General features: G+C 39.7%; 2 protein-coding genes across 3 annotated transcripts; one reads left to right on the top strand and one right to left on the bottom strand.

Moving 5' to 3' along the window:
• Nucleotides 1–1895: 1895 nt before the first annotated feature.
• Nucleotides 1896–14058, bottom strand: fam193b (family with sequence similarity 193 member B). 2 transcript variants are annotated; one of them, XM_037780501.1, is made up of 10 exons: nt 13608–14058; nt 11120–11398; nt 10262–10448; nt 7109–7327; nt 5610–6021; nt 5328–5511; nt 4970–5203; nt 2671–3709; nt 2478–2553; nt 1896–2343 (listed from the first exon to the last, which is right to left on the bottom strand). In XM_037780501.1, exons 1-10 carry the CDS (start codon nt 13815–13817, stop codon nt 2247–2249), a joined length of 2937 nt encoding a protein of 978 aa, XP_037636429.1. In that variant the 5' UTR covers nt 13818–14058; the 3' UTR covers nt 1896–2246. The 2 variants fall into 2 exon arrangements, with proteins under 2 accessions (XP_037636429.1, XP_037636428.1); XM_037780500.1 differs by having other exon boundaries at nt 2647–3709; nt 13608–14056.
• Nucleotides 14059–15933: 1875 nt separating this feature from the next.
• Nucleotides 15934–20011, top strand: mxd3 (MAX dimerization protein 3). Its single transcript, XM_037780745.1, has 6 exons — nt 15934–16214; nt 16856–16949; nt 17704–17733; nt 17886–18000; nt 18127–18292; nt 19334–20011. Exons 1-6 carry the CDS (start codon nt 16145–16147, stop codon nt 19450–19452), a joined length of 594 nt encoding a protein of 197 aa, XP_037636673.1. The 5' UTR covers nt 15934–16144; the 3' UTR covers nt 19453–20011.
• The last annotated feature ends 772 nt before the right edge of the window (nt 20012–20783 follow it).

Genomic DNA, 20783 nt, shown 5'->3' with positions numbered 1-20783 from the left:
GTCACTGACCTAGTACTTTTTAAATCTAAACTCAAGACTTTTTTATTTAGATTGGCTTGTAATACCTAGTAGCGCTGTGACATTTTTCCTGTGCTTTTTATGATTTTATGATATGTTATGTTTTTATTCCTGTTATTTCTTGATGTTAATGTAAAGCATCTTGGGTACCTTTTGGTTATTGTACAGGGCTATACAAATAAATGTTGATCGAAATGTTGATTGATCCCCGCCCCTCCCTGCTTGATGGTATGATCTTTGTCTGTCATCACCTGGTTGGTCGCACGGACGTCATTAACACAACATTCAGTCACAGTCAGTGCATGGAGTGCCTGTGGCGCGGAGAAGATCGTCCTATCATTCTGCCTTGAATTAATTAAAGAAAAAAGAAGAAAAACAACGTCTCTCGGATGGGAGCCGGCTCTTATCGTTCACTTAAAAGAGCCGGCTCAATGAACCGGCTCGTTTGCGCTCGACACATCACTATGGTATATCATATCATGGAAACCAAAATCAAATAGATAAAAACTTAGAAAGCAAACACCACACTTTATTTTCGTCAAAACTGTATTGTTTTTAATCTTTCTGAGCGAAAGATTTTTTCACAGTATCAAAAGTGAATTTTAAAAAAAGAAACAAGCCAACATACACTTGGCTATTATTGATATAGTATAAATCTACATTCGACACATTAAGATAATCTTCTCTAAAATGAATATAACCTGGAAAGCATCAGAGATGTTATATGAAAAAACAAAATCTCAGCACAGATTCAGGAAAGAAATGATCCACCTCAATGAAAGCCATCAGCTAAAAACATGGTTACTGGTGTAAATGTCAAGGCCCTTGTCCCAAAGGTATCAACTCTTCAGTGAGAATTCTCATCAAAAGACTTGGACTTAGACAGGCTAGCTGAGGTACAGGGTGCCACCAAGGTCACAGTACAGGGAAAAGAGTAGTATGGTTGAAAATATATCTCACACACACAACCCCCAGAAACGAATGACAAAGGCTCAAAAGGGCCCAAAATAATCACTCAATATGTACAAGCATTGAAATTAACTGTGCCAAACAATGTGTGATGGTTCCAACGTTGAAATGAACATTGCACACTGGTGTACCTGTCACTGCTGGGATATAGGGGTTAATATAACAGTTAAAGAGTGAGAAAACCGTGGTAGAGGACTTTCTTCTACAGATGGCAGAGTGTATATTGGATAGCGCTATAAAAGATATAATTTAACACCAAGGGAGGATTGACATTGAAGCAACAGACATTTAACTTTGCCCAATGCAGTACTGGGGGACAGTATTTAGACGTTTCTTTTCTACACGTCATGCATGGGGATGTATTTGCATGGGAACTTCATTGGATTTATATTTTTTTAAAGATGCATCCTGCAAGCCGAGTGTTACACACAGTAAATTTATATTTTCCCCACTAGGTTCTATTAGCGTCGTTGGTGCACCGAACTGTCAAACATTCGTGTTTTTTTAACATAATTTCATACAAAACAATAACAATGTAGCAGGTGGGTAATCAAGCGTTTGTCATTTCATTTTCACTAATTACTAAATCATTTGATGATCATAATTAAATATTGAGAAAAGTATTCCAAATGAAAACGTATCAACTGAATGCACTGCAGTCTGTTTTTGAAAAATCAATGCAATTGTTGCCACCATTGCCCCCTGCAGAAGCGGAGTGTTTTCCCCTAAAATTAGGTCACAATGTTGCCTTGTGCTCCTTTTTGACAGTTGTACAGTATAAGACAAATGGTCTCTAGTGTCTACTGGGACTGGTGTAGTGAGCGGGAAACTAGCAAAGCAGAATGTAATGTATGATGAGCACCAAATTGAACTGATTCAGAAGTTTAACAACGTTAAAATGTCTCAGATTTGTGATAAAAACATTTATTTCATGTAAGGTAAATGTTTACATACTACATACGTAAGCAACATGGATGCAGTGGATTCAACAGACTTTTTTCCATTTTTGCATCTCTCATTTAGTGAACATTGCAGTAATAGCAAAGGGTAGAGTCGGCCTTGAGAGTGATCCCTGGCTTGTCAGCCACAAGTTATGTTTCAGTCCTCTGAATGGAGAGTATGATTTTGAACCAGGGTCCCTTGGCTTAGTAAGGAAGAGAAGAAAAAACAGGGAATGAGAGAAGGCCTCAGGCCAAATGGGGCTCTACTGAAAGAGTTTGTGGTGTGAAGTGTTTTTTTTTTTCTGGCACTCATCCAAGTTATTGAGCTGCATTGGAAGGAACCTTTTTGAGGGTGAAGTTGGACCAATTCACTTCCACCTTCTGGCGTGTTTGTTTCGCAGAATCAAGGCAAAACCTAGAGGGAGCAAAGATAGAGAAACAAGAGTAGGAATGACCAGTTTTAGTGATGCGGTTAACGTTAATCAATACAACAGTTTAGCTCCAAGCTTTTTATAAAAGTATCTTGATAAACTGCTATGTTAAGCCTACCTTTTGAAGTATTCCACTTCCCGATCAATCTCATCCATTTCTCCTGGATCCACATCTTTAGGGAGAAATACATCATCTAGGGAATAACAATAAAGATTAAATGTTAGCTTAACACATTACAAACTGAGAAAACATTTTTGCACGTGGTGTTAAAGACAGTTTATTGTACCGATAGTACTGCCGGGTTTTTCACCCTTGTTCTTGTTCTTCTTATTTCTCCCCTTGGCTTGCTGCTGTTGCTGCCCGTTTGCTGGAATGGTGGGGTGAGCTTTGCTTTCTGAATCCTGCTCAAACCGACCTCCTCGCGTCTCCGTGTCACCTTTCCCTCTCTGGGCATTCGAAAGGCCACCATTTGCTCCATGTTTGGACGACCTGCCCTCCTCAGCTTTCTTGGGCCCATTTCTCTGGTTGTCCGCAGAGTGCTGGGGATGTTTGCTTCCAGCTTTTGAAGTGTTAGAAGTTATCTCTTTACACTCATTGCTTTTCTGCGCGTCATTCCCGGAGGCAGCTTTGGTTGGTTTGTTGAAATTCTGCTCTGACACACATTGCTCCTGTCTTTGCTGCTGCTTTTTATTCTTCTTTGACTTTGCCCCACCGTTTCCAACTGTTGCGTTCTTGAGATCGGGGGCGTCCTCATTCGATTTCGCTGTAGCTTGGGCTGGCACCTGTGGCAAACTGTCAGATCCAGTGGAAGTGCATCTTTCTGGGGACCGAACCCTTATGAGCTTTGAGAGGCTTGGGGTAGTGTGCAACCGCTGGATGTCGTTGGACCCAGCAGTGACCGCTGATGCCGTGGTGGTGGTGGTGGTGGTATTAGGGGATGGGACCGTGGTTGTGTCCTCCCATCCATTAACCAGGTCCAGGTGGCTCTTAAAGGTTCCCAGTGAAAGAGGGGCCAAGTCCAGGTCTATCTGCTGGAGGTCAGAGGAGCCATTGAGATGGGACAGTAAATGGTTGCCCTCCAACGTGGCTGCCTTCTTTGGGAAGTCATTAACATCCAGATTGAGGTCGTACATGCTAAATGAGGCCCGGATTGAGTCTTTGATGGTGTTCTTAATCTCTTCCAGCCGACTGGTGAGGAAACTGTTGACGCGCTCCAGCTCCAGCTGAGGCCAGTCGAGCAACCGACTGGCTTCTGAACCGTCAGGGATGGGCTCGTCGTCGTCAACAGTATCAGATGGATTGGATTGGGGGTCACTGCCTGCAGCACCCATACCCTGCTGAGCTTTTTCCTGAAACAGAAATGGTACAGGCTTTAGAGTGTGAACAGGTACACGAACAAGAATATACACTAATAAGTGTCAAACCTCGATACTTTTTTTTGGTATTGATCAAAAGTGTATCTGTATCATTGAGTATCAAAACGAAATTTGGCATCAAATGTCTGGTCAGATTTGTAATCTTGTTTACTTATTCTTTGATTAGTTAGTTCCTGATTTTAAGTTATAATCCGTAAGATTTACATGAAATCAAACCCCTTTTTGATAATTATGGTTTGCATTTTTTAGCAATGGCCATTTATTGAATTTACATTATATAATTTAGAGCTGCAACGATTAATCGATTAATCAATTAATTGTCAACTATTAAATTAATGCCAACTATTTTGATAATCGATTAATCGGTTTGGGTAATACAAAAAAAGAAAAAGTAAATTCTCTGATTCCAGCTTCTTAAATGTGAATATTTTCTGGTTTCTTTACTCTTCTATGACAGTAAACTGAATATTTTTGAGTTGTGGACAAAACAAGACATTTGAGGATGTCATCTTGGGCTTTAGGAAACACTGATCGACATTTTTCACCATTTTCTGACATTTTATAGACCAAACAACTAATCGATTAAATCGAAGAAAATAATCGACAGATAAATCGACAATAAAAATAATTGTTAGTCGCAGCCCTAATGTAATTACCTCTCTACATGGTAGTTTTCATTAGTGGAGGAGTCTGCCATTTCCACACAGGATTCAAATTGCCTACCTACCCATGAGGGAGTAACAGGAAATGATGCATTCAAGTAATCCTGAGTTACTGTTTTCAATTTTGTCTCGCTGATATCAGCCTCATTGTTTACTGTTCACTCTCCTAACGCCATATCAGAGCTGTATTAAGTTAATGCAAACTGAATGTGTCCTACAGCTGCTTGGACTGAAATCAAACTTTAAATAACATTTTTTAAAATTTTACAAAGTTTGTTACAAGTTCTTGTAGAGGTGCTTGTGTTAGGACAACATTTACTATTACTATGGCTTCTTTTGTAAAATGAAAAACAGTTTTGAAGAATAAATGTTAATATTACTAAATAGCGTATCGAATAAAGTTTTGGTTGTTCTAAACTATTGTATGGGGACTAGTATCAAAAAGTACCCAGCCCTGTACATTAGATGTTAAATATTCAAATTAAAATGCCTCATCCCCCAAAACAAACAAACAAACAAACAAACAAACAAACAACAACATTCAAATACACTGTTTCTAAAGTTACCACACCTTCTTCTTTTGTTTGTGTCGGGCCCTTTTGGCAGCCTTGGCACTGTTGACCGGTTTGGGCTCAGAACTGTTTATGAAGTCCAGCAGCTCATCTACGTCCCGGTTGTCGATGGCACCAGCCACTGTCAGATCTGAATCTTGACGCTGAGGCAGCTCCTCTTTACGCCGGGTCAGACGTGAGCGGAGCTTCTCTCGGATCTCAGCGTAGTTACGGCTGGTCGGTGCAGCTGGAGGCTGTGACCAAATAATATATAACAAAATATTTAGCTTTTTAAAAACCTTTAACAAGTATCTAACAGCAAATGGAACTCTTAATTACTACTTAAAAAGAGGTGAGCAACAGAGAGTTTCAAAGTACCGCATTGTGCCCGAAGAACTCGCAGTAGCAGCAGTCGCAGTACTTCCCGTCCTTCTGGTTGGTGGAAGAAGAGGCACAGGAGCTCCTCTCAGAGCTGCTGTCTTCATCCTCTCCCTCCTCCAGCTCTGACGAAGGATGGCACAACGTCCCATTTGTCATTTTGTGCCCCTTACATGCCTGGTCCCTACAAAAAAAGAAAGAATTGACATTGACCCTCAGGAGACATTTGTATTTCAAATCAACACAGCTACAGAAAAGCAACGTTGAGATAGTGGAACTAACCTGCAGGCCCCGGCTGTCTGATGGCCCACATTTGCAGGGGCCACCAGTCCCACTGTGTGCCCATTACAAGGGTGGTTACAGCCCATGATAGACGTGCCCAGTTTGCTGTGTTGCGTGTTTACGGCAGGAATGTGGGAGTTTTTGCACGGGCTGGGCTTATGGACAGGTGTCGGGCTGTCTGGACTGGGAGAGTTGAGTTTGGCTGTGGGGCCGTGGAGGTTTGGTACCAGCGGGGAGAAGGGAGCGTGGGCTGCCACACCAGTGCCAGACGAGGAGGTTACGTGGCCGTGCTGCCCAGAGTTCGGCTTTGGGGGCAGGAGGGAGGAATGCTGGGAAGACAGGCCGGTGGGACTGTTGGGAGGTACCGACAAGTCTGTGTGTTGATGGTGGTCACTGGGGTGGAAGGCTTCACCTGGACAATGGAAAACAGGAAAGACTTGTAGATCACAAATGATGAATCATCTTATTAAATAGTGCATCAGTGTTTGTTCTGGTCCGCACAGTTTATTTCATGGGATTTCTTATTACCTGAATAAGTCTATATACACACTACCTCAAATGAGTAGGCCAGTTACCATTAATTCAATTACCACTAATGTCTTAAATTAGAGATGCTAATTTTGAAAATTTAACCGATAACCGGCCCTTGTTAACCGATTATCAACCGTTAACTGACAAGATGAATGCGTCGCATGCAGCGATGCGCCAGCTGCAGTTTATGAGTCCCCAGTTCACCCGTCCGGGAGCGTTACCTAAAACACTTTAGGTTTTACATCCTTACATATTCCTATACCTAAACACTGCAGATTCAATAAGAGATTTTAAACATTCAGTTTCATAAGAGGATTCTACACGGAGATATGATTTTATAAAATGCCACTGAACCCTAAGTGGGAAACCCTACTGGAAGCGAGAGGTGAGCAGCGCGTGAGCGTTCTGTCAACCAATCCACACGTACTCCGTCTTCCGTAAATGTCTATACCCGTCTGTCAGTGGACAGCGGCTCGCTAACGGGCTGACTGACAGCAGACATTTACTGAACCAAAATAATTTTCATGTCGGCTCCATGGGAAGAAATCAACAGTGTTTGTAGGCCTATGTATTGATTAATTGATTGTCTTTCCCAGCCCTCCATAGCGAGTGAGGGGCAATGAAACAGACAAGCTCACAGACAGATTGGGAGCCTCCATCAATCATAGTAGATACGGCGAATAAGTTCAAAACACATATGCAGCGAGATATTTGTGTGATTTTAAACACCTTTCTATGCAGATTAGATTACGCTTCACTAAATGTGACAAAAATAGACTTGAAGTGTAAAAAAACACCGGGGGTCTCCATCAGACGCTCGTCTCACAGAGTCAGTGTGGATTGATACATTTAATAAAATAAAATGGAAGTGTATCTGTTCCGTGGGACGCGCCAGTGACGGACATCAAAAAACGCTTCTAAAAATGCTTTCAGTGGTGATTGATCACAAGAGTCACAGGAGATATTACCTGGCGGCGTTGGCCGACGGCACATAGTCTTGAAGTGCTTGGGAGTGGTCTTACAAAGGTCTGCTGAGGTAGACAGGGGGTTCCCAGCAGAGGATCCACTGGAATTCTGGGATGACGGGTGACTGTAGGGACAGACTTTAGTCCCCGACGTTTTAGCAGATTTACCAGGTGCTTCATGAAGTCCTCTTTTCTCATGACAGGCTGATCCTGGTGTTATACCTGGAGAGGAAAAATGTTCAGTGAATTTCAAAGGGAATTTATGATGGATTAAAGACAATATGACGAGGGTTCAAATAAAAACGGTTTGATTAAAGCTGTTCTTTCCACAAACTTTGCCAACACTGAAGCTTTGTTGAAGTACATAACTACACAAAGTAATTAATAGGGCTGTCAAAGTTGACGCGATAAAGCGTTAACACTAATTCGTTTTAAAGCCACTAATTTCTTTAACGCATTAACGCAACTTGCGATTTTTAGGTTGTAGCAGGCTCAATTTTAAAGTTAGAGTGAAGATACTGACATCTATAAACCCTAAGGAATCTATTGGTACCAACCATGTCATACTAGCTTGTCGCGAAGGAGGTTAAATAACACTCCAAACGTATGCTAAATTTTGGCAAGAAAAACTGTCTTGCCCATTTTCAAAGGGGTCCCTTGACCTCTGACCTCAAGATATGTGAATGAAAATGGGTTCTGTAGGTACCCACGAGTCTCCCCTTTACAGACATGCTCACTTTATGATAATCACATGCAGTTTTGGGCAAGTCATAGTCAAGTCAGCACACTGACACACTGACAGCTGTTGTTGCCTGTTGGGCTGCAGTTTGCCATGTTATGATTTGAGCATATTTTGTTATGCGAAATGCAGTACCTGTGAGGGTTTCTGGACAATATTTGTCATTGTTTTGTGTTGTTAATTGATCTCCAATAATAAAAATATACATACATTTGCATAATGCAAGCAAATTTGTCCACTCCCATGCTGATTAGAGTATTAAATACTTGACAAATCTCCCTTTAAGGTACATTTTAGGTTAAAAATGTGTGAATACTTGTGATTAACTATGGACAATCATGCGAATAAATATTGACAGTATTTAGTAATTACCTAGTAATTACCATTTCATTTGTTGGCATATTGCGTTAAAATGTCTTACAAAACGTGTTAAGATTTAGGGGAACAGTTAGACATGTTTTTACTGTCCATATCACAAAATCACCATAATGTCTCAGAGAGTTTGAGAACTTTGATCAATGCCCTTGACTCAACAATTTCCAGGAACTTTTTGGATGGTGGATTATGTTTTCTAAAAATAATTTCCTGCTCTTTGGAGGCATGTTTAGACAGGTTTATCTGTCACACAGTGATAATGTCTCACTCCTATGAGAAAGAAACCAGCATTGAAAGACATTTTAGCCCTGAAGGATAAAACACCTGTTATGCTACACCAAAATAAAAAATAGGAAATAACACTACAACATTTGAATTATTTAAAAAATGTTCAGTTGAACAAAAGTGACTATCTCTTATTGGTAATGACCCACGCTTGCCAGTAGAAGTTGATACAAGTCACCGTAACTTAATACCTGTTGAAGCATTTGCAATGGAAGTACATTTACCTAGCTCAGTTCCTATCCAAATTAAAACAAATATTTGTTTCGATATTACTTTTAGTTGAAAAACATAATTGGTCACCAGCAAACATCAACAAACTTTCTAAATTAATTAAAGTAAAATATATAATTTCGGATGCAACTTTGCCCATGTAGGAGGGGCACAGCTACACACACTGAACACATACCGTCATCATGCATGACTACTTTCACTTACTCTAGTTTAAATGCAATTTCGCAACATGAACCATTCAAGGATTTGCTAAACTAGAAATACATTCACAGCATTTTTATACAACTGCTGTCTTTCTCAGGCCCAGTACAAACATGTCTCACTTTCACATTCAGTTCTCCTCTTCTCTCAGGCATCTCAGTTATGGTGAGAAAATGGTAGAGCTAGGTAATGCACCCGAGTTACTTTGTAATACAGTCCTGTTAAACCATTGAACAGTGAAATGACAAAGCAGTAAATCTGTTAACTGTAACGTCTTACTATGCGTGGAAAAACTGCATAACACCATGGTTCAATTTTAATTTAAAACTTCTAAATGCATCTAAAATTTTAATTTTCACAATTTTTCTTTCTTTATGACAACAATCCTTACTAGAAAATCAACAATATCCATCATGAAAAAGTCAGGAATTGTAAAACACAATTTCACAAATCCATTTAAGGAGGTTTGTGCATTAAGAAAAAAGAAAATAACAATGCGTGTTAGAGATTATCACTTTTCACCACCTCTATGAAAGAAGGTTTTTGAGGGTCAATTTTTGAGTCTTCATTATATTGGAAAGCTGTAAGTCCAGACATGCAATAAACACTTAGTTCTGTAATTTAAGTAGTTCTGAAGATTTTGGCAGAATTGATTAGTATGATGGATTAACTGAATCTAGTGAATGTACATTTTGCCAGAATAATTCTAGACAATTGCTTCTGCTTTGCTGTAACCTTTCCATTGACACAGATATTTGACTCAGATTACAACACAGTTTGCAAACACTTCAATTTCTACACAAAACAGCAAATGTTCTCCGATAAGGATTAAATTAATGAAAAAGAAAAAAATGTACAATGTTTTGGTAAAAAAGAGCAGTGTTTTCTTCTTCCTATTTTAGTCATAAGTCATATTCTCTGATTTAGTTAAATCATCTTCATTGGAAAGCCTGCTATTTTTAAATTGATCCCCATCATCCGAGTGCATTTGGTAGTTCTGACAACAAGCTTATCTTCAGTCATTATCCCACCTTCCATAGTGAGTTCTAAGGACCTCAGCAAGTAGAGCGTTGTAAGCTTCTACTAGATGCCTCTTTGTTGTTCTAAGATGTAATAGACTAACACCTGTGTCACACAAAAATGTGTCGTACATTTATTGCTCGGTAAGTAAGCTAACAGGGCGTCCGTAGAGCTCCGATTCTAACCAAATTCGTATCCATTTCACAAAACTGAAACTCGCAACACAGCTGGGAATTTAGGTCTGTGATGTTTTCAGCAATTACCGTCACTGTCATGAAATGTTTTCTGGAGCGGTGATGACTGACCTTGTTGTGAGTGTGAAGAAGTGTTGTGGTTGCAATGCTCCCCTCCGTTGGTGTGGGCAGAGTTCCAGAGACCTGACAGTTTGTGGGCTGACAGGAAGGAACTCGGGTCCCAATCCACAGTACTTTGCTCCGGGTAACCGTTCCCACAGCTCTGGGATTTACAGGAGGAAGAGTGTGACAATGGTACCTGGATAAAAAAAACACAAAACACAACTGGTTAATCACAGGGCTGTCTACATACGCTTACATTTTGGCACCAGTGGCACCAAGTAACTACTAATATTTGCTTGTATTACATTGAGGAGTGACAAGCAAAAAACGTCTTAAGAATGCATTAATTGAGAAAACAAAAAAACAACATTAAAAGAAAAGAAAAATCACTGCAGGGGACTGTGCAACAATCCATCTTGCTGTTCCTTTTTGCCATTTTGAACATTTGCTAGTTTGAGCCAAATATCAACAAAACCTATTGAACATCTGCAATCTATCTTAAGTGTGATGATAGAAAAGTTTTTAAAATTTGCATTTCATGTAAAGTATTGATGTAAAAACAAGTAAGACAACAAGGTAATAGCTGCTGCTGCCTTACGTACAGTATGCCACAGAGACACAAATACAAAATAGGTTACGTCTGAAGAGACAAAAAGTAGACCACATGTTCAAACTTATTAAATCCAACATAACCTTTAGACAGATTTATTTAGTGAGTAAGCACGTGCAAATGCAATGCCTTGTGTGATGAATAAAGATGAGATTACCTCAGTCGACAGAGACCAACACAGTTTAGCTAAAAAGTAGCAAAAAGAAGCAGTGAAAAGGATCCAGACATATGACCCAAATCAGTCCCTTTTTATTTACCGGCGTCGGTTGCTCCTGGGTGCTCCGCCTCTCCTCCTCTTCCACACTCTTGCAGCAGCTCTGACATATCCACAGCGGCACCTCACCCAGCAGGGACTGAGACAGCGAGGGCACCGCATCAGCAAGCTTACGCCCCGGCGCCTCCCGCAATAAGGCCTGGGAGAGCGCAGGCACGGCGTCAGCCAGCTTGGTCCCATGGCCTCCGGGGAGTCCGTTCACGGAGCTCGCTCCCCAGTCCTTAAACTCTCGGTGGCACAGGAGGCAGCAGGTGTGCATAGGCTAGGTGAGGAAAGAGAGGATAAAGAGGTCAGTTAATAGCCTGTGATTACCAGCTAAACACTGGGGGAAAAAATAGGGTCTACTAGGTCTGATGTGTCAGAATAATGTATACAATATTTGACAATGCCAACTAAACATAGGCAATCAAACAGACTATTTGTGATACAAAAAGTCCTCGAGTTAAAAGGTTCACTTCCCTAAAAGTTATGTGTTATAGATATAGTTTAGATAGAGTATTTTATGGATATCGCATAACTGTATGATACAGTGATAGATGTTACCTTTTAGAGATTTTATTCAAAATTACAAAAGCAAAAAACACCTAAAAATGAAATATTTTATTTTTAAATCATGGGACTTGTGTAGACGGGCATCTTATACATGTAGTATAAAATGTTAATTATATCCATCTAAGCAGCAGTCAGTTAGGTAGTGAGGCTCAGAGGTCAGATGTAAGGTTAGCAGGGTGCTGAGGTGACAGTGGTCCAGCCTGCAGAGTACCACATCTTCTCTTTTTTTAAGGTGAGTGTTTACCTGCAACTTTAGATAGCTAGCTAACCTTACTGACTCTGATTTATCTTTGGCTGATAACTGCATGCATTGAAACTTTTTGACATAAAACTCCAGATATTGGTACACTAAAAAAAAAAGATAAACAGTATGATAGAGTGGAATAAAAACAACTCAAACCATAGTCTGAGAGTTAAAAGGTTCACTTCTCTAAAAGTTATGTGTTATAGATATAGATAGAGTATTTTCTGGATATCGCATAACTGTATGATACAGTGATAGATGTTACCTTTTAGAGAGAGATTATTCAAAATTACAAAAGCAAAAAACACAATTCTGCATAAAAAATGAAATATTTTAATTTTAATTATGGGACTTGTCTAGACGGGCATCTTATACATGTAGTATAAAATGTTAATTAATCCATCTAAGCAGCAGTCAGGTAAGGTGGTAAGGTAGTGAGGCTCAGAGGTTAGATGTAAGGTTAGCAGGGTGCTGAGGCGACAGTGGTCCAGCCTGCAGAGGACCATCTTCTCTTTTTAAGGCAAGTGTTTACTCTCAACTTACATAGCTAGCTATCATTACTGACTCTGATTTAGCTTTGGCATCACTGGCTGATAACTGCATGCATTGAAACTTTTGACATTGGGACACAAAAAAAAAGATAAACAGTATGATAGAGTGGAATAAAAACAACTCAAACCATAGTCTGAGAGTTAAAAGGTTCACATCTCTAAAAGTTATGTGTTATAGATATAGATAGAGTATTTTCTGGATATTGCATAACTGTGATAGATGTTACCTTTTAGAGAGATTATTCAAAATTACAAAAGCAAAACACAATTCTGCCTTAAAAAATGTTTTATATTTAATTTTTAATTATGGGACTTGTCTAGACAGGCATCTTGCAGGGTTAATTAATCCATCTAAGCAGCAGTCAGGTAGGTAGTGAGGCTCAGAGGTCAGATGTAAGGTTAGCAGGGTGCTGAGGTGACAGTGGTCCAGCCTGCAGAGGACCACATCTCTTATTTAAGGTGAGTGTTTACCCTCAACTTTAGATAGCTAGCTAACCTCACTGACTCTGATTTAGCTGATTTAACTGATAACTACATGCATTACAACTTTTGACTCGTGTCACACCCTGATATTGGTACACTAAAAAAAAGATAAAGAGTCGAATAAACAAGTCAAACAGCCTGAGAGTTAATCTAGCCTCATTATGAACCCGTTATCTCTGCTCTGCTCAGCTAACAAGCTAATTAGCTCAGCTAGCCTAGCAGCTGTTTGTGGATGGGTTCAAAGTGAAGCACGTTTGAGCTAGCTGGAGATGATAGCCCCGGTTAGGTTAGCCTTCTGTCTGGGCTGGGTTAGCTGTAAACGGGACGACCTGTCCGGGACACAATGTCACCTGTCCGGTGGCAGTAGAGGAAGATGCTAGCAGCCACACTGCCTCCACCTCACCGCCCGTCTGCTGGGTGGACGAGTCTGGCTCTGCTAAGTTGAGCCTATTATTCATCTAAATACGACATAAAAACTCCTTCTATATAAAACATTAAAATACATTTCAACCAGGCAGTGGATGCATATATAACTTCACCTCCTGCAGGATTAGCTACATGAAGAATAAAAGCACAATGGAGGATGCTGCTGTGGATTAGCTAGCTAGCCTGTTTTTAAAGCTAGCTCGGAGCTAACCTACCTGGTTCGCCCTGCTAGTGTTCAGCCGATCCAGCCCAGCATCTCCTCCTCCGCCGCCGCCACCGCCACCGTCAGCTGCATCGCCGCCGGGAGAGCCTGGGCTCTTCGGTGGAGCGGTCTGCTGTCCTCCACCAGCACCACCTCCACCACCAGGCGCAGCAGCCAGCTCCTTCTGGGCGACCCCTTGCTGCTTGCTTTTCTTCCTCGCCATTGTTTGTCTAATAAGACGCTTTTGGCACAAGTTTTGCACCAGTTTTCGATGATTTTTGTGAAGAGCACACTTTCGTTTTCTTCTTCTTTTCCTCCGGACCTCAAAATGTTCCTCTATCTTCCTTCCAGTCAAGACAACAGTCAATATGGCGGAGGACTGGCACACTCAGGAGTTCAGAGGTTAAAGATACTGCTGGCAAAGAGGCTTCACTTCACATACGGGGATTCAACTGAAAGCTGACGTAGGCGGTGACGCCAGACCACCGCCATATTTAGTGAGGGCAAATCCTACTCCTCCCACTTTCTGCTGTGTTAGTGATGGGAATTCAGGCTCTTTTTAGTGAGCCAGATCATTTGGCTCAGCTCACCAAAGAAGAGCCGGCTCTTTCGGCTCCCAAACGGCTCTTCGTTTTATCACTTCTGCCTTTTATAATTCAGCCAAATTTAGCTTTAGCTTTTTTGACCTATGATTAGTATGTGTGCACATATATCACTTAAATTATTTAATATAATTATACTAAACCTTATAATTTCCAGAATATCATAATTTTACATGCTGCTTCATTTCCGACTGTTGCTCATCTTGTCTGTTATTCGTGCACCGCACCACAACGCACCTCATCACAACGCACTTCAGCGCACCGCATCGCACCTCAGCGCAACGCACCACAGTGCACCGCATCACACTGCAACGCAATGCTCCGCAACGCAATGCAACGCACCGCAACGCACCGCACCGCAACGCACCACACAGAAACGCACCGCACCACAATGCAACGCAACGCTAAACAACGCAACGCAACGCAACGCAACGCAACGCAACGCTAAGCAACGCAACGCTAAGCAACGCAACGCTACACAACGCAACGCAACCCAACACACAGCACCGCAACGCACCCCTCGCTCTTTCTCTCCTCCCGTTCCTCCTGCTCTGAACCTGTAGACTCTCAGCGCGCCGCCCCTCCCTGCTTGATGACATGATCCTTGTCTGTCATCACCTGATTGGTCGCACGGACGTCATTAACACAACATTCAGTCACAGTCAGTGCATGGAGTGCCCGTGGCATGGAGATGATCATCCTATCATTCTGCCTTGAATTAAGTAAAGAAGAAAAAAAAAAAAAAAAACGGTTCTCGGACAGGAGCCGGCTCTTATCGATCACTTAAAAGAGCCGGCTCAAAGAACCGGCTCGTTCGTGACCTACACATCACTATTCTGTGTATGAAAAAGACAATTAAACACTTGCTCCCGCTTACTCCAGCTTATTCAAACGATTAGTTAGTGGTTTTAACATATTTATAGAGCGTATTATTTTAATTATCTAGTTAAATACGTACCTGCAATATGGTCACATCATGCTTAATGCATACACAGTCAATTCAACTCAATTTGCTTTATTGGCATGACTGTCAGGTGAACAATATTGCCAAAGCCTCAATTCAATAATAAATAAAAATTAAAAAAAATTAATAATAATAACAAAAACATATATATATACATATATACAATTCATGAAGCAAATTACAATATATAGATATTCAAAAAGAACATGCATGTAAATGGAAGAAAACAATAAAGAAGTAATTCATGTTTGTCGTGTCAATAAAACAAACAAACAAATAAAAAAACAACTATTAACAATATATTGCAATATCAATGTCTATAATGTAAAAAAAAGATATTGTTATCGATGTAGGCTGGAGTTGAAGTAAATATGTATGTTTTTTTCCAGAGTAGGATAAAACATAAGTGTAACAATAGCACATAACAATGTAACAACTTTGTACAACTAGGTTAGCTCACATAGGGCCAGTTTATACACTGTAGTTTTAGGTTTGCATATAATAGGGGCAAATATGCATAAGTGCATGTCAATATTGTTGTTAACCAATACAATGCATGTTTGAGAAATAAAGGTGCTGTGAGAGGAGAGGGGCTTGACCATGGACTTGGCGATGCCTTCAAATGCTTTCAGAAATATTGGAATCGAAGGCTAAATGTACATAATGTTTAGGTGTGGTGAAAATTTGCTATTTCTTAATTGTCTTACTTGTAATTATTTTTCTTAAATGTCAGCCAAATGAGTGCTCTTTTTTTTTTTTTACGAAAAAATAAATAAATCTAACAGACTTGGTCATAATTATGAGTGGAGATCTCAAATGTCCGAGTTTACGTCGACCACGTGAACGCAGCGTCGGTGTTGGTGGCTCTGTGGACTGAGGACGTAGCACACAGACAGCTTCATCTACTTTCAGGCTACCGACGCTTTTTACACACACACAGTAGGTTGTTTACCCGCGGTTGTTTTATTCTAACAAACAATAATAATGGACGGAAACGTGTGCAACATCCAGGTGCTTCTTCGGGCTGCAGAGTTTCTGGAGAGAAGAGAAAGAGGTGAGTGTTTTTATTATGACAACTGTCAGTCTTGCAGAGGGGGAGGAAGTTAGTTAAAACAACAAAATGCACAATGAAGCCACTGCAACTATGCATGCAAAACATAATGCAGATGCATAATCCAATGCATTTGTTGGAGAAATCATCCAGATTCTTGCAGGAAGGTTATTTTAAGGCGAGCTTTCCTTCATTTGACTCAGTGACCTACATATATCCGTCTCATCATTGTTACTCAAAGGCGCCAATCTGCTCCAGTTTGAAAATGAGCGGTGAGCGCTCATCACTGTGAATGAGAAAGTGTGACAGGAGAAAGCCCTACTATAAGTTGCATTTATTATTTATCCATTATAGATATTGTATTGTGTATTTCTGCTTGTGAGGCTGCAGAGAGTAGTTGTATAATAGTGCTGCTGTGTGATGGCGCCAAAAAACAAAACGTCCAGCTGATGATGATGATGATGACAGCAGTCTTTGTCCTCCTCATATTACAACTTATAGGAAAACTTATTAGATAATAAAAGTTAATTTGTAGCACTACAATTTATACACTTTATACAGATGGAAAACTTTATATTTACTTTATATTCCTTTTGAATTTCAGACTGTTTTCTTAAATAAATTATGTATTTTTTCCTGCACAGAGGCAGAACATGGATATGCTTCCCTGCTGCCTCTCAGTCCAGATCTCTCTGACAAGAAACAGAAGAGCAAGAAGATATCTGCTGGAGGAAATAGGTGAATTGCATTGCATAACAGACAACTGACAATAGGGTGTGGTTTTTTCGACTTTCAGTTTTGACAAAGCAGCCTTTTTAAACTTGAATACTTCACAATTCAATTCAATTCAATTTACATTATTGGTATGACTGTCAGGTGAACAATATTGTCAAAGTGTCAATTCAATAATAAGTAAAAATAAAAAAAAGAACAAAATAAAAACAAAAACATATATTTACATATATTCATTAAGCAAATTACAATATATAGATATTTAAAAAGAACATGCATGTAAATGGAAGAAAACAATAAAGAAGTAATTGTTTGTTGTGTGAATAAAACAAACAAACAAATAAAAAACAATTAATAACAATATATTGCAATATCAAAGGATAAATGTAAAAAACAAACCCATGAAGTAGAGGAGTAAATAAAAGGCAGAGTGTGAGTTACATCTATTATGTGTTGTTGTGGTTGTCTCTCAGGCTGTGACATGCACTGACATATCCTGCAGCTTCTATGGCGATGACACTATTTTCTTCAAGTAGATGTTGTATTTTATTTTGGTCAGAGAGGGAATCAAAATGTTGGAGTTTACATTTAATTTTTGTAAAGATTTTTTTCCTTACTTCTTCATATGTGCTACATTGTAGCAGGAAATGTTGCTCTGTCTCCAACTGTCTCTGTGGACAGAGCTGACACAGCCTGTCATTGTTATTATCATGAATGTAATGTTCATAGCTAAACAAACTGTCTCTTTCTGTAACTGCAGGTCAGTTCACAACGAGCTGGAGAAAAACAGGTAATGGATATTTTTCATAATAAATAATATCACATTTTCAAATTCTATCATAGCAAAAGACACTTTTTTATGGTGGGCAAAGTTAGAGGAAGAGAAATCTTAAACAACCTGTTTTCACTTTGCATGGATTAACAGCTTGTTGTGCTTTGCAGACGAGCTCAGCTGAGGCACTGTCTGGAGCAGCTCAAGAGGCAAGTCCCTCTGTCATCTGACTCGATGAGGAACACCACGCTCAACCTGCTGAGACGAGCCCAACTTCACATTAAGGTGAGACTCAACGCCATGGTATTGATCATACAGAGAGAAGTCCCAGTTGAGAGCATAATGTTGTCCCAAATGCTACTTTTTTAGTCCACCGCTCACTCGTCTGTCTCTCTTGTGTTCTCGTTTCAGAAGCTGCAGGAGCAGGATGAGCGTGCGGAGCAGATGAAGGGCCGCCTGCGCTGGGAGCAGAGAGAGCTGCGGGTTCGACTGGAGCAGCTGCAGAGAGGCACGGAGAGGATGAGGAACGACAGCCAGGGGTCGACCATGTCGTCCGAGAGGTCGGACTCCGACAGAGGTACGTGTCTCAAACCCAAGGAGGGTCTCACCTATAGGCACAGTCACAGTAATGCCTATAGCCCTGGCTTTTATAGCTTAAAGTGTGATTGGAGGTTTTGATTCAATAAGTACAAAATCGGATTATTTTTAATAATTTCCGTCACATTCAAACCTAATAGGAATTGGAAGTTCCAGCAAAGGCTATATAAAAAAAGAAACCTTTACCTAATTATTTGTGGTTAACACATTTTGTTACTTGTAGTCTACTTATTATTACATTTTACTAATGTCTGTTGATATCAGGGCTGCATCTAACGATTATTATCATTGTTGATTATTTTCTCGATTAATCGATTAGTAGTTATAAAATGTCAGAAAATGGTGGAAAAAAAATGTTGATCAGTGTTTCCCAAAGCCCAAGATGACGTCCTGAAATGTCTTGTTTTGTCCACAACTCAAAGATCTTCAGTTTACTGTCATAGAGGAGTAAAGAAACCTGAAAATATTCACGTTTAAGAAGCTGGAATTAGAGAATTTGGCCTTTTTTAAAAAAAGAAAAACCCACTCAAACCGATTAATCGATTTTCAAAATAGCTGGCGATTAATGTAATAGCTGACAACGAATCGATTAATCGTTGCAGCTCTAGCTGATATTTTCTGAGCAGCCTGATTTGAACTACAGCGTGGCAATAATTCAGAAACAGTTTATCAACCCTAAGGAGAATTACATTGTGAAATTACTATTTATTATTCATATTTTGTTATCATCTTCCAAAATTCTGTTGTCTGAATGATTTAAAGCTAGATAATGTCAACAGTTGAGTTTTATTTTACACTCATGAGGAGTTTTGTCTGTCTGTTGTAATGCATTGAACATTCATTTGATTTTTTCCCCCATACATTTCCCATATTGTGAGAAATATCATTATGAGAAAAAAAAACATCTTTTATAATATCATGATATTAATTGCAATCATTCTGACCCAGCCCTAGATTGTAAGTTCAATGTGACATATTTCTTTCCACTAATGGATCGGCTCTTTGGTTGATCACCTTACAGAGGACGTGGAGGTCGACGTGGAGAGCATCGTGTTCGACTGTCTGGACTCTGACGGACTGAGCATCACGCACGCTGATGCAGACCACTGTTACTCCAGCATGGACAAAGCCTGGCTATGACAGCAGTACACCTACTATAGGTAACGCATTTAATGTCACCAGGTAGACAGGAAGAGGAAGAGGAGAAAAACATTCCAAAAACAATCCAACGGAGGAAAAGGGAGAATGACGAAAGATGTTACTGTACAACTGACCGAAGGAGTAACTTTTGACATTCTCTTTTCAACACACGTCAGACTACAAGCTAAGTGATTATGTTATGAATGAGTTGTGTCCATTTTGCACTGAATAGCAGTTAAAATCACTGGGCTGGGATGGATGTAACATTACGCTAAATATATTTTCTGGCATCAACCATTAATGGCATTTCTTTCCTAAGCCATAAGGTGTCTGTACCGTACAAGGATTCAAACAGTTCTACATCTTTAAGGGCTTCTTCATTTGTCTTTTAAGGGCTTTTTAAATTCCAAATGAGGGCGCTTTTTTTTTTTCAAACCTCTTAACTTATTCTTTACTACAGTATGTTTATACTGAATTCTGCCTTAAATCAGATTTGGTCTACCGTACAGCTTTTCTTTAGCACTAAGTTCATATTTCAGTAATGTCTTGTGTAGCATGCACTTAAAAACACCAATCTGTGCTATGTTTTGTATTATTGTCCTATTGTTATATAAGTTCAGTCTTTTTCTTCTGTTGCACAAAACGTCCACACATTGCACTTGTTTTGTCTCAAAAAGATTGTGGGTATATCAAAATGAAAGCAGTGAACTGAAATGAACTGGTCATATTTGCACATTCATATCTGGCAATTAAGTAACAAATATTCATTCAGAGTATTTGTACACAATTAAGCCTGTGATCAAGTGCAAGACTTTTGATTCCTGTATTAAAGATAAGTTGTGAGAGCATATGGAGAAGAGGTATAAATGACAGTTTTCCTCACTGCTTCTTAGAAGTGTTCATTATCACAACTGTACACTTTATTGCTTGTGCATTTCTCAATGTAAATGTGAATTATGCATGCACCACACAGTCAGGCAGGTAACTTGTAGTAATTATGCAATTTATGCTGTATTACAAGTATGTATCATATTCATTGCTATATATTTAATAACTGAAGGCGCTCTTTCCCTTCACTTTTGTATATGCAAGATGCCTTATTACCTTTTTTAATAGTATGTATGCATTCATCTGTCTCTCCGCCCAGTAATATAATGTAGCATTTTTGTACTGGTGTAAGCTTTTTTTATTGAATAAATATTTTCTATATTTATGTGCCGTTTGTGATTATTTTACTGGACCTATTGTTTTACAGTGATGAAACTCAACAATTCCCAACTTTGTTTTGCCTGTAAATAAAGGAACAAAGAAGGATTTTCCCTGTTTCATTT

Source organism: Sebastes umbrosus, chromosome 9 (assembly GCF_015220745.1).
Source record: "Sebastes umbrosus isolate fSebUmb1 chromosome 9, fSebUmb1.pri, whole genome shotgun sequence".
Classification (NCBI taxonomy): Eukaryota; Metazoa; Chordata; class Actinopteri; order Perciformes; family Sebastidae; genus Sebastes; species Sebastes umbrosus.
The sequence above is the reverse complement of the archived record's forward strand: the minus strand, read 5'-3'. Positions and strand labels throughout refer to the sequence as shown.

What these genes read in the sequence shown, in the direction of transcription:
- mxd3 (XM_037780745.1), top strand. Translation starts at nt 16,145, where the DNA reads ATGGACGGAAACGTGTGCAACATCCAGGTGCTTCTTCGGGCTGCAGAG. An exon ending in AACGAGCTGGAGAAAAACAG is followed by an intron (nt 17,734 to 17,885) that starts GTAATGGATATT and finishes TGTGCTTTGCAG; the next exon opens with ACGAGCTCAGCTGAGGCACT. An exon ending in GAGCCCAACTTCACATTAAG is followed by an intron (nt 18,001 to 18,126) that starts GTGAGACTCAAC and finishes TTCTCGTTTCAG; the next exon opens with AAGCTGCAGGAGCAGGATGA.
- fam193b (XM_037780500.1), bottom strand. Translation starts at nt 13,817, where the DNA reads ATGGCGAGGAAGAAAAGCAAGCAGCAAGGGGTCGCCCAGAAGGAGCTG. An exon ending in TTCTTCACACTCACAACAAG is followed by an intron (nt 7,328 to 10,261) that starts GTCAGTCATCAC and finishes TTTCCTCTCCAG; the next exon opens with GTATAACACCAGGATCAGCC. An exon ending in AGTTCTTCGGGCACAATGCG is followed by an intron (nt 5,204 to 5,327) that starts GTACTTTGAAAC and finishes ATTTGGTCACAG; the next exon opens with CCTCCAGCTGCACCGACCAG.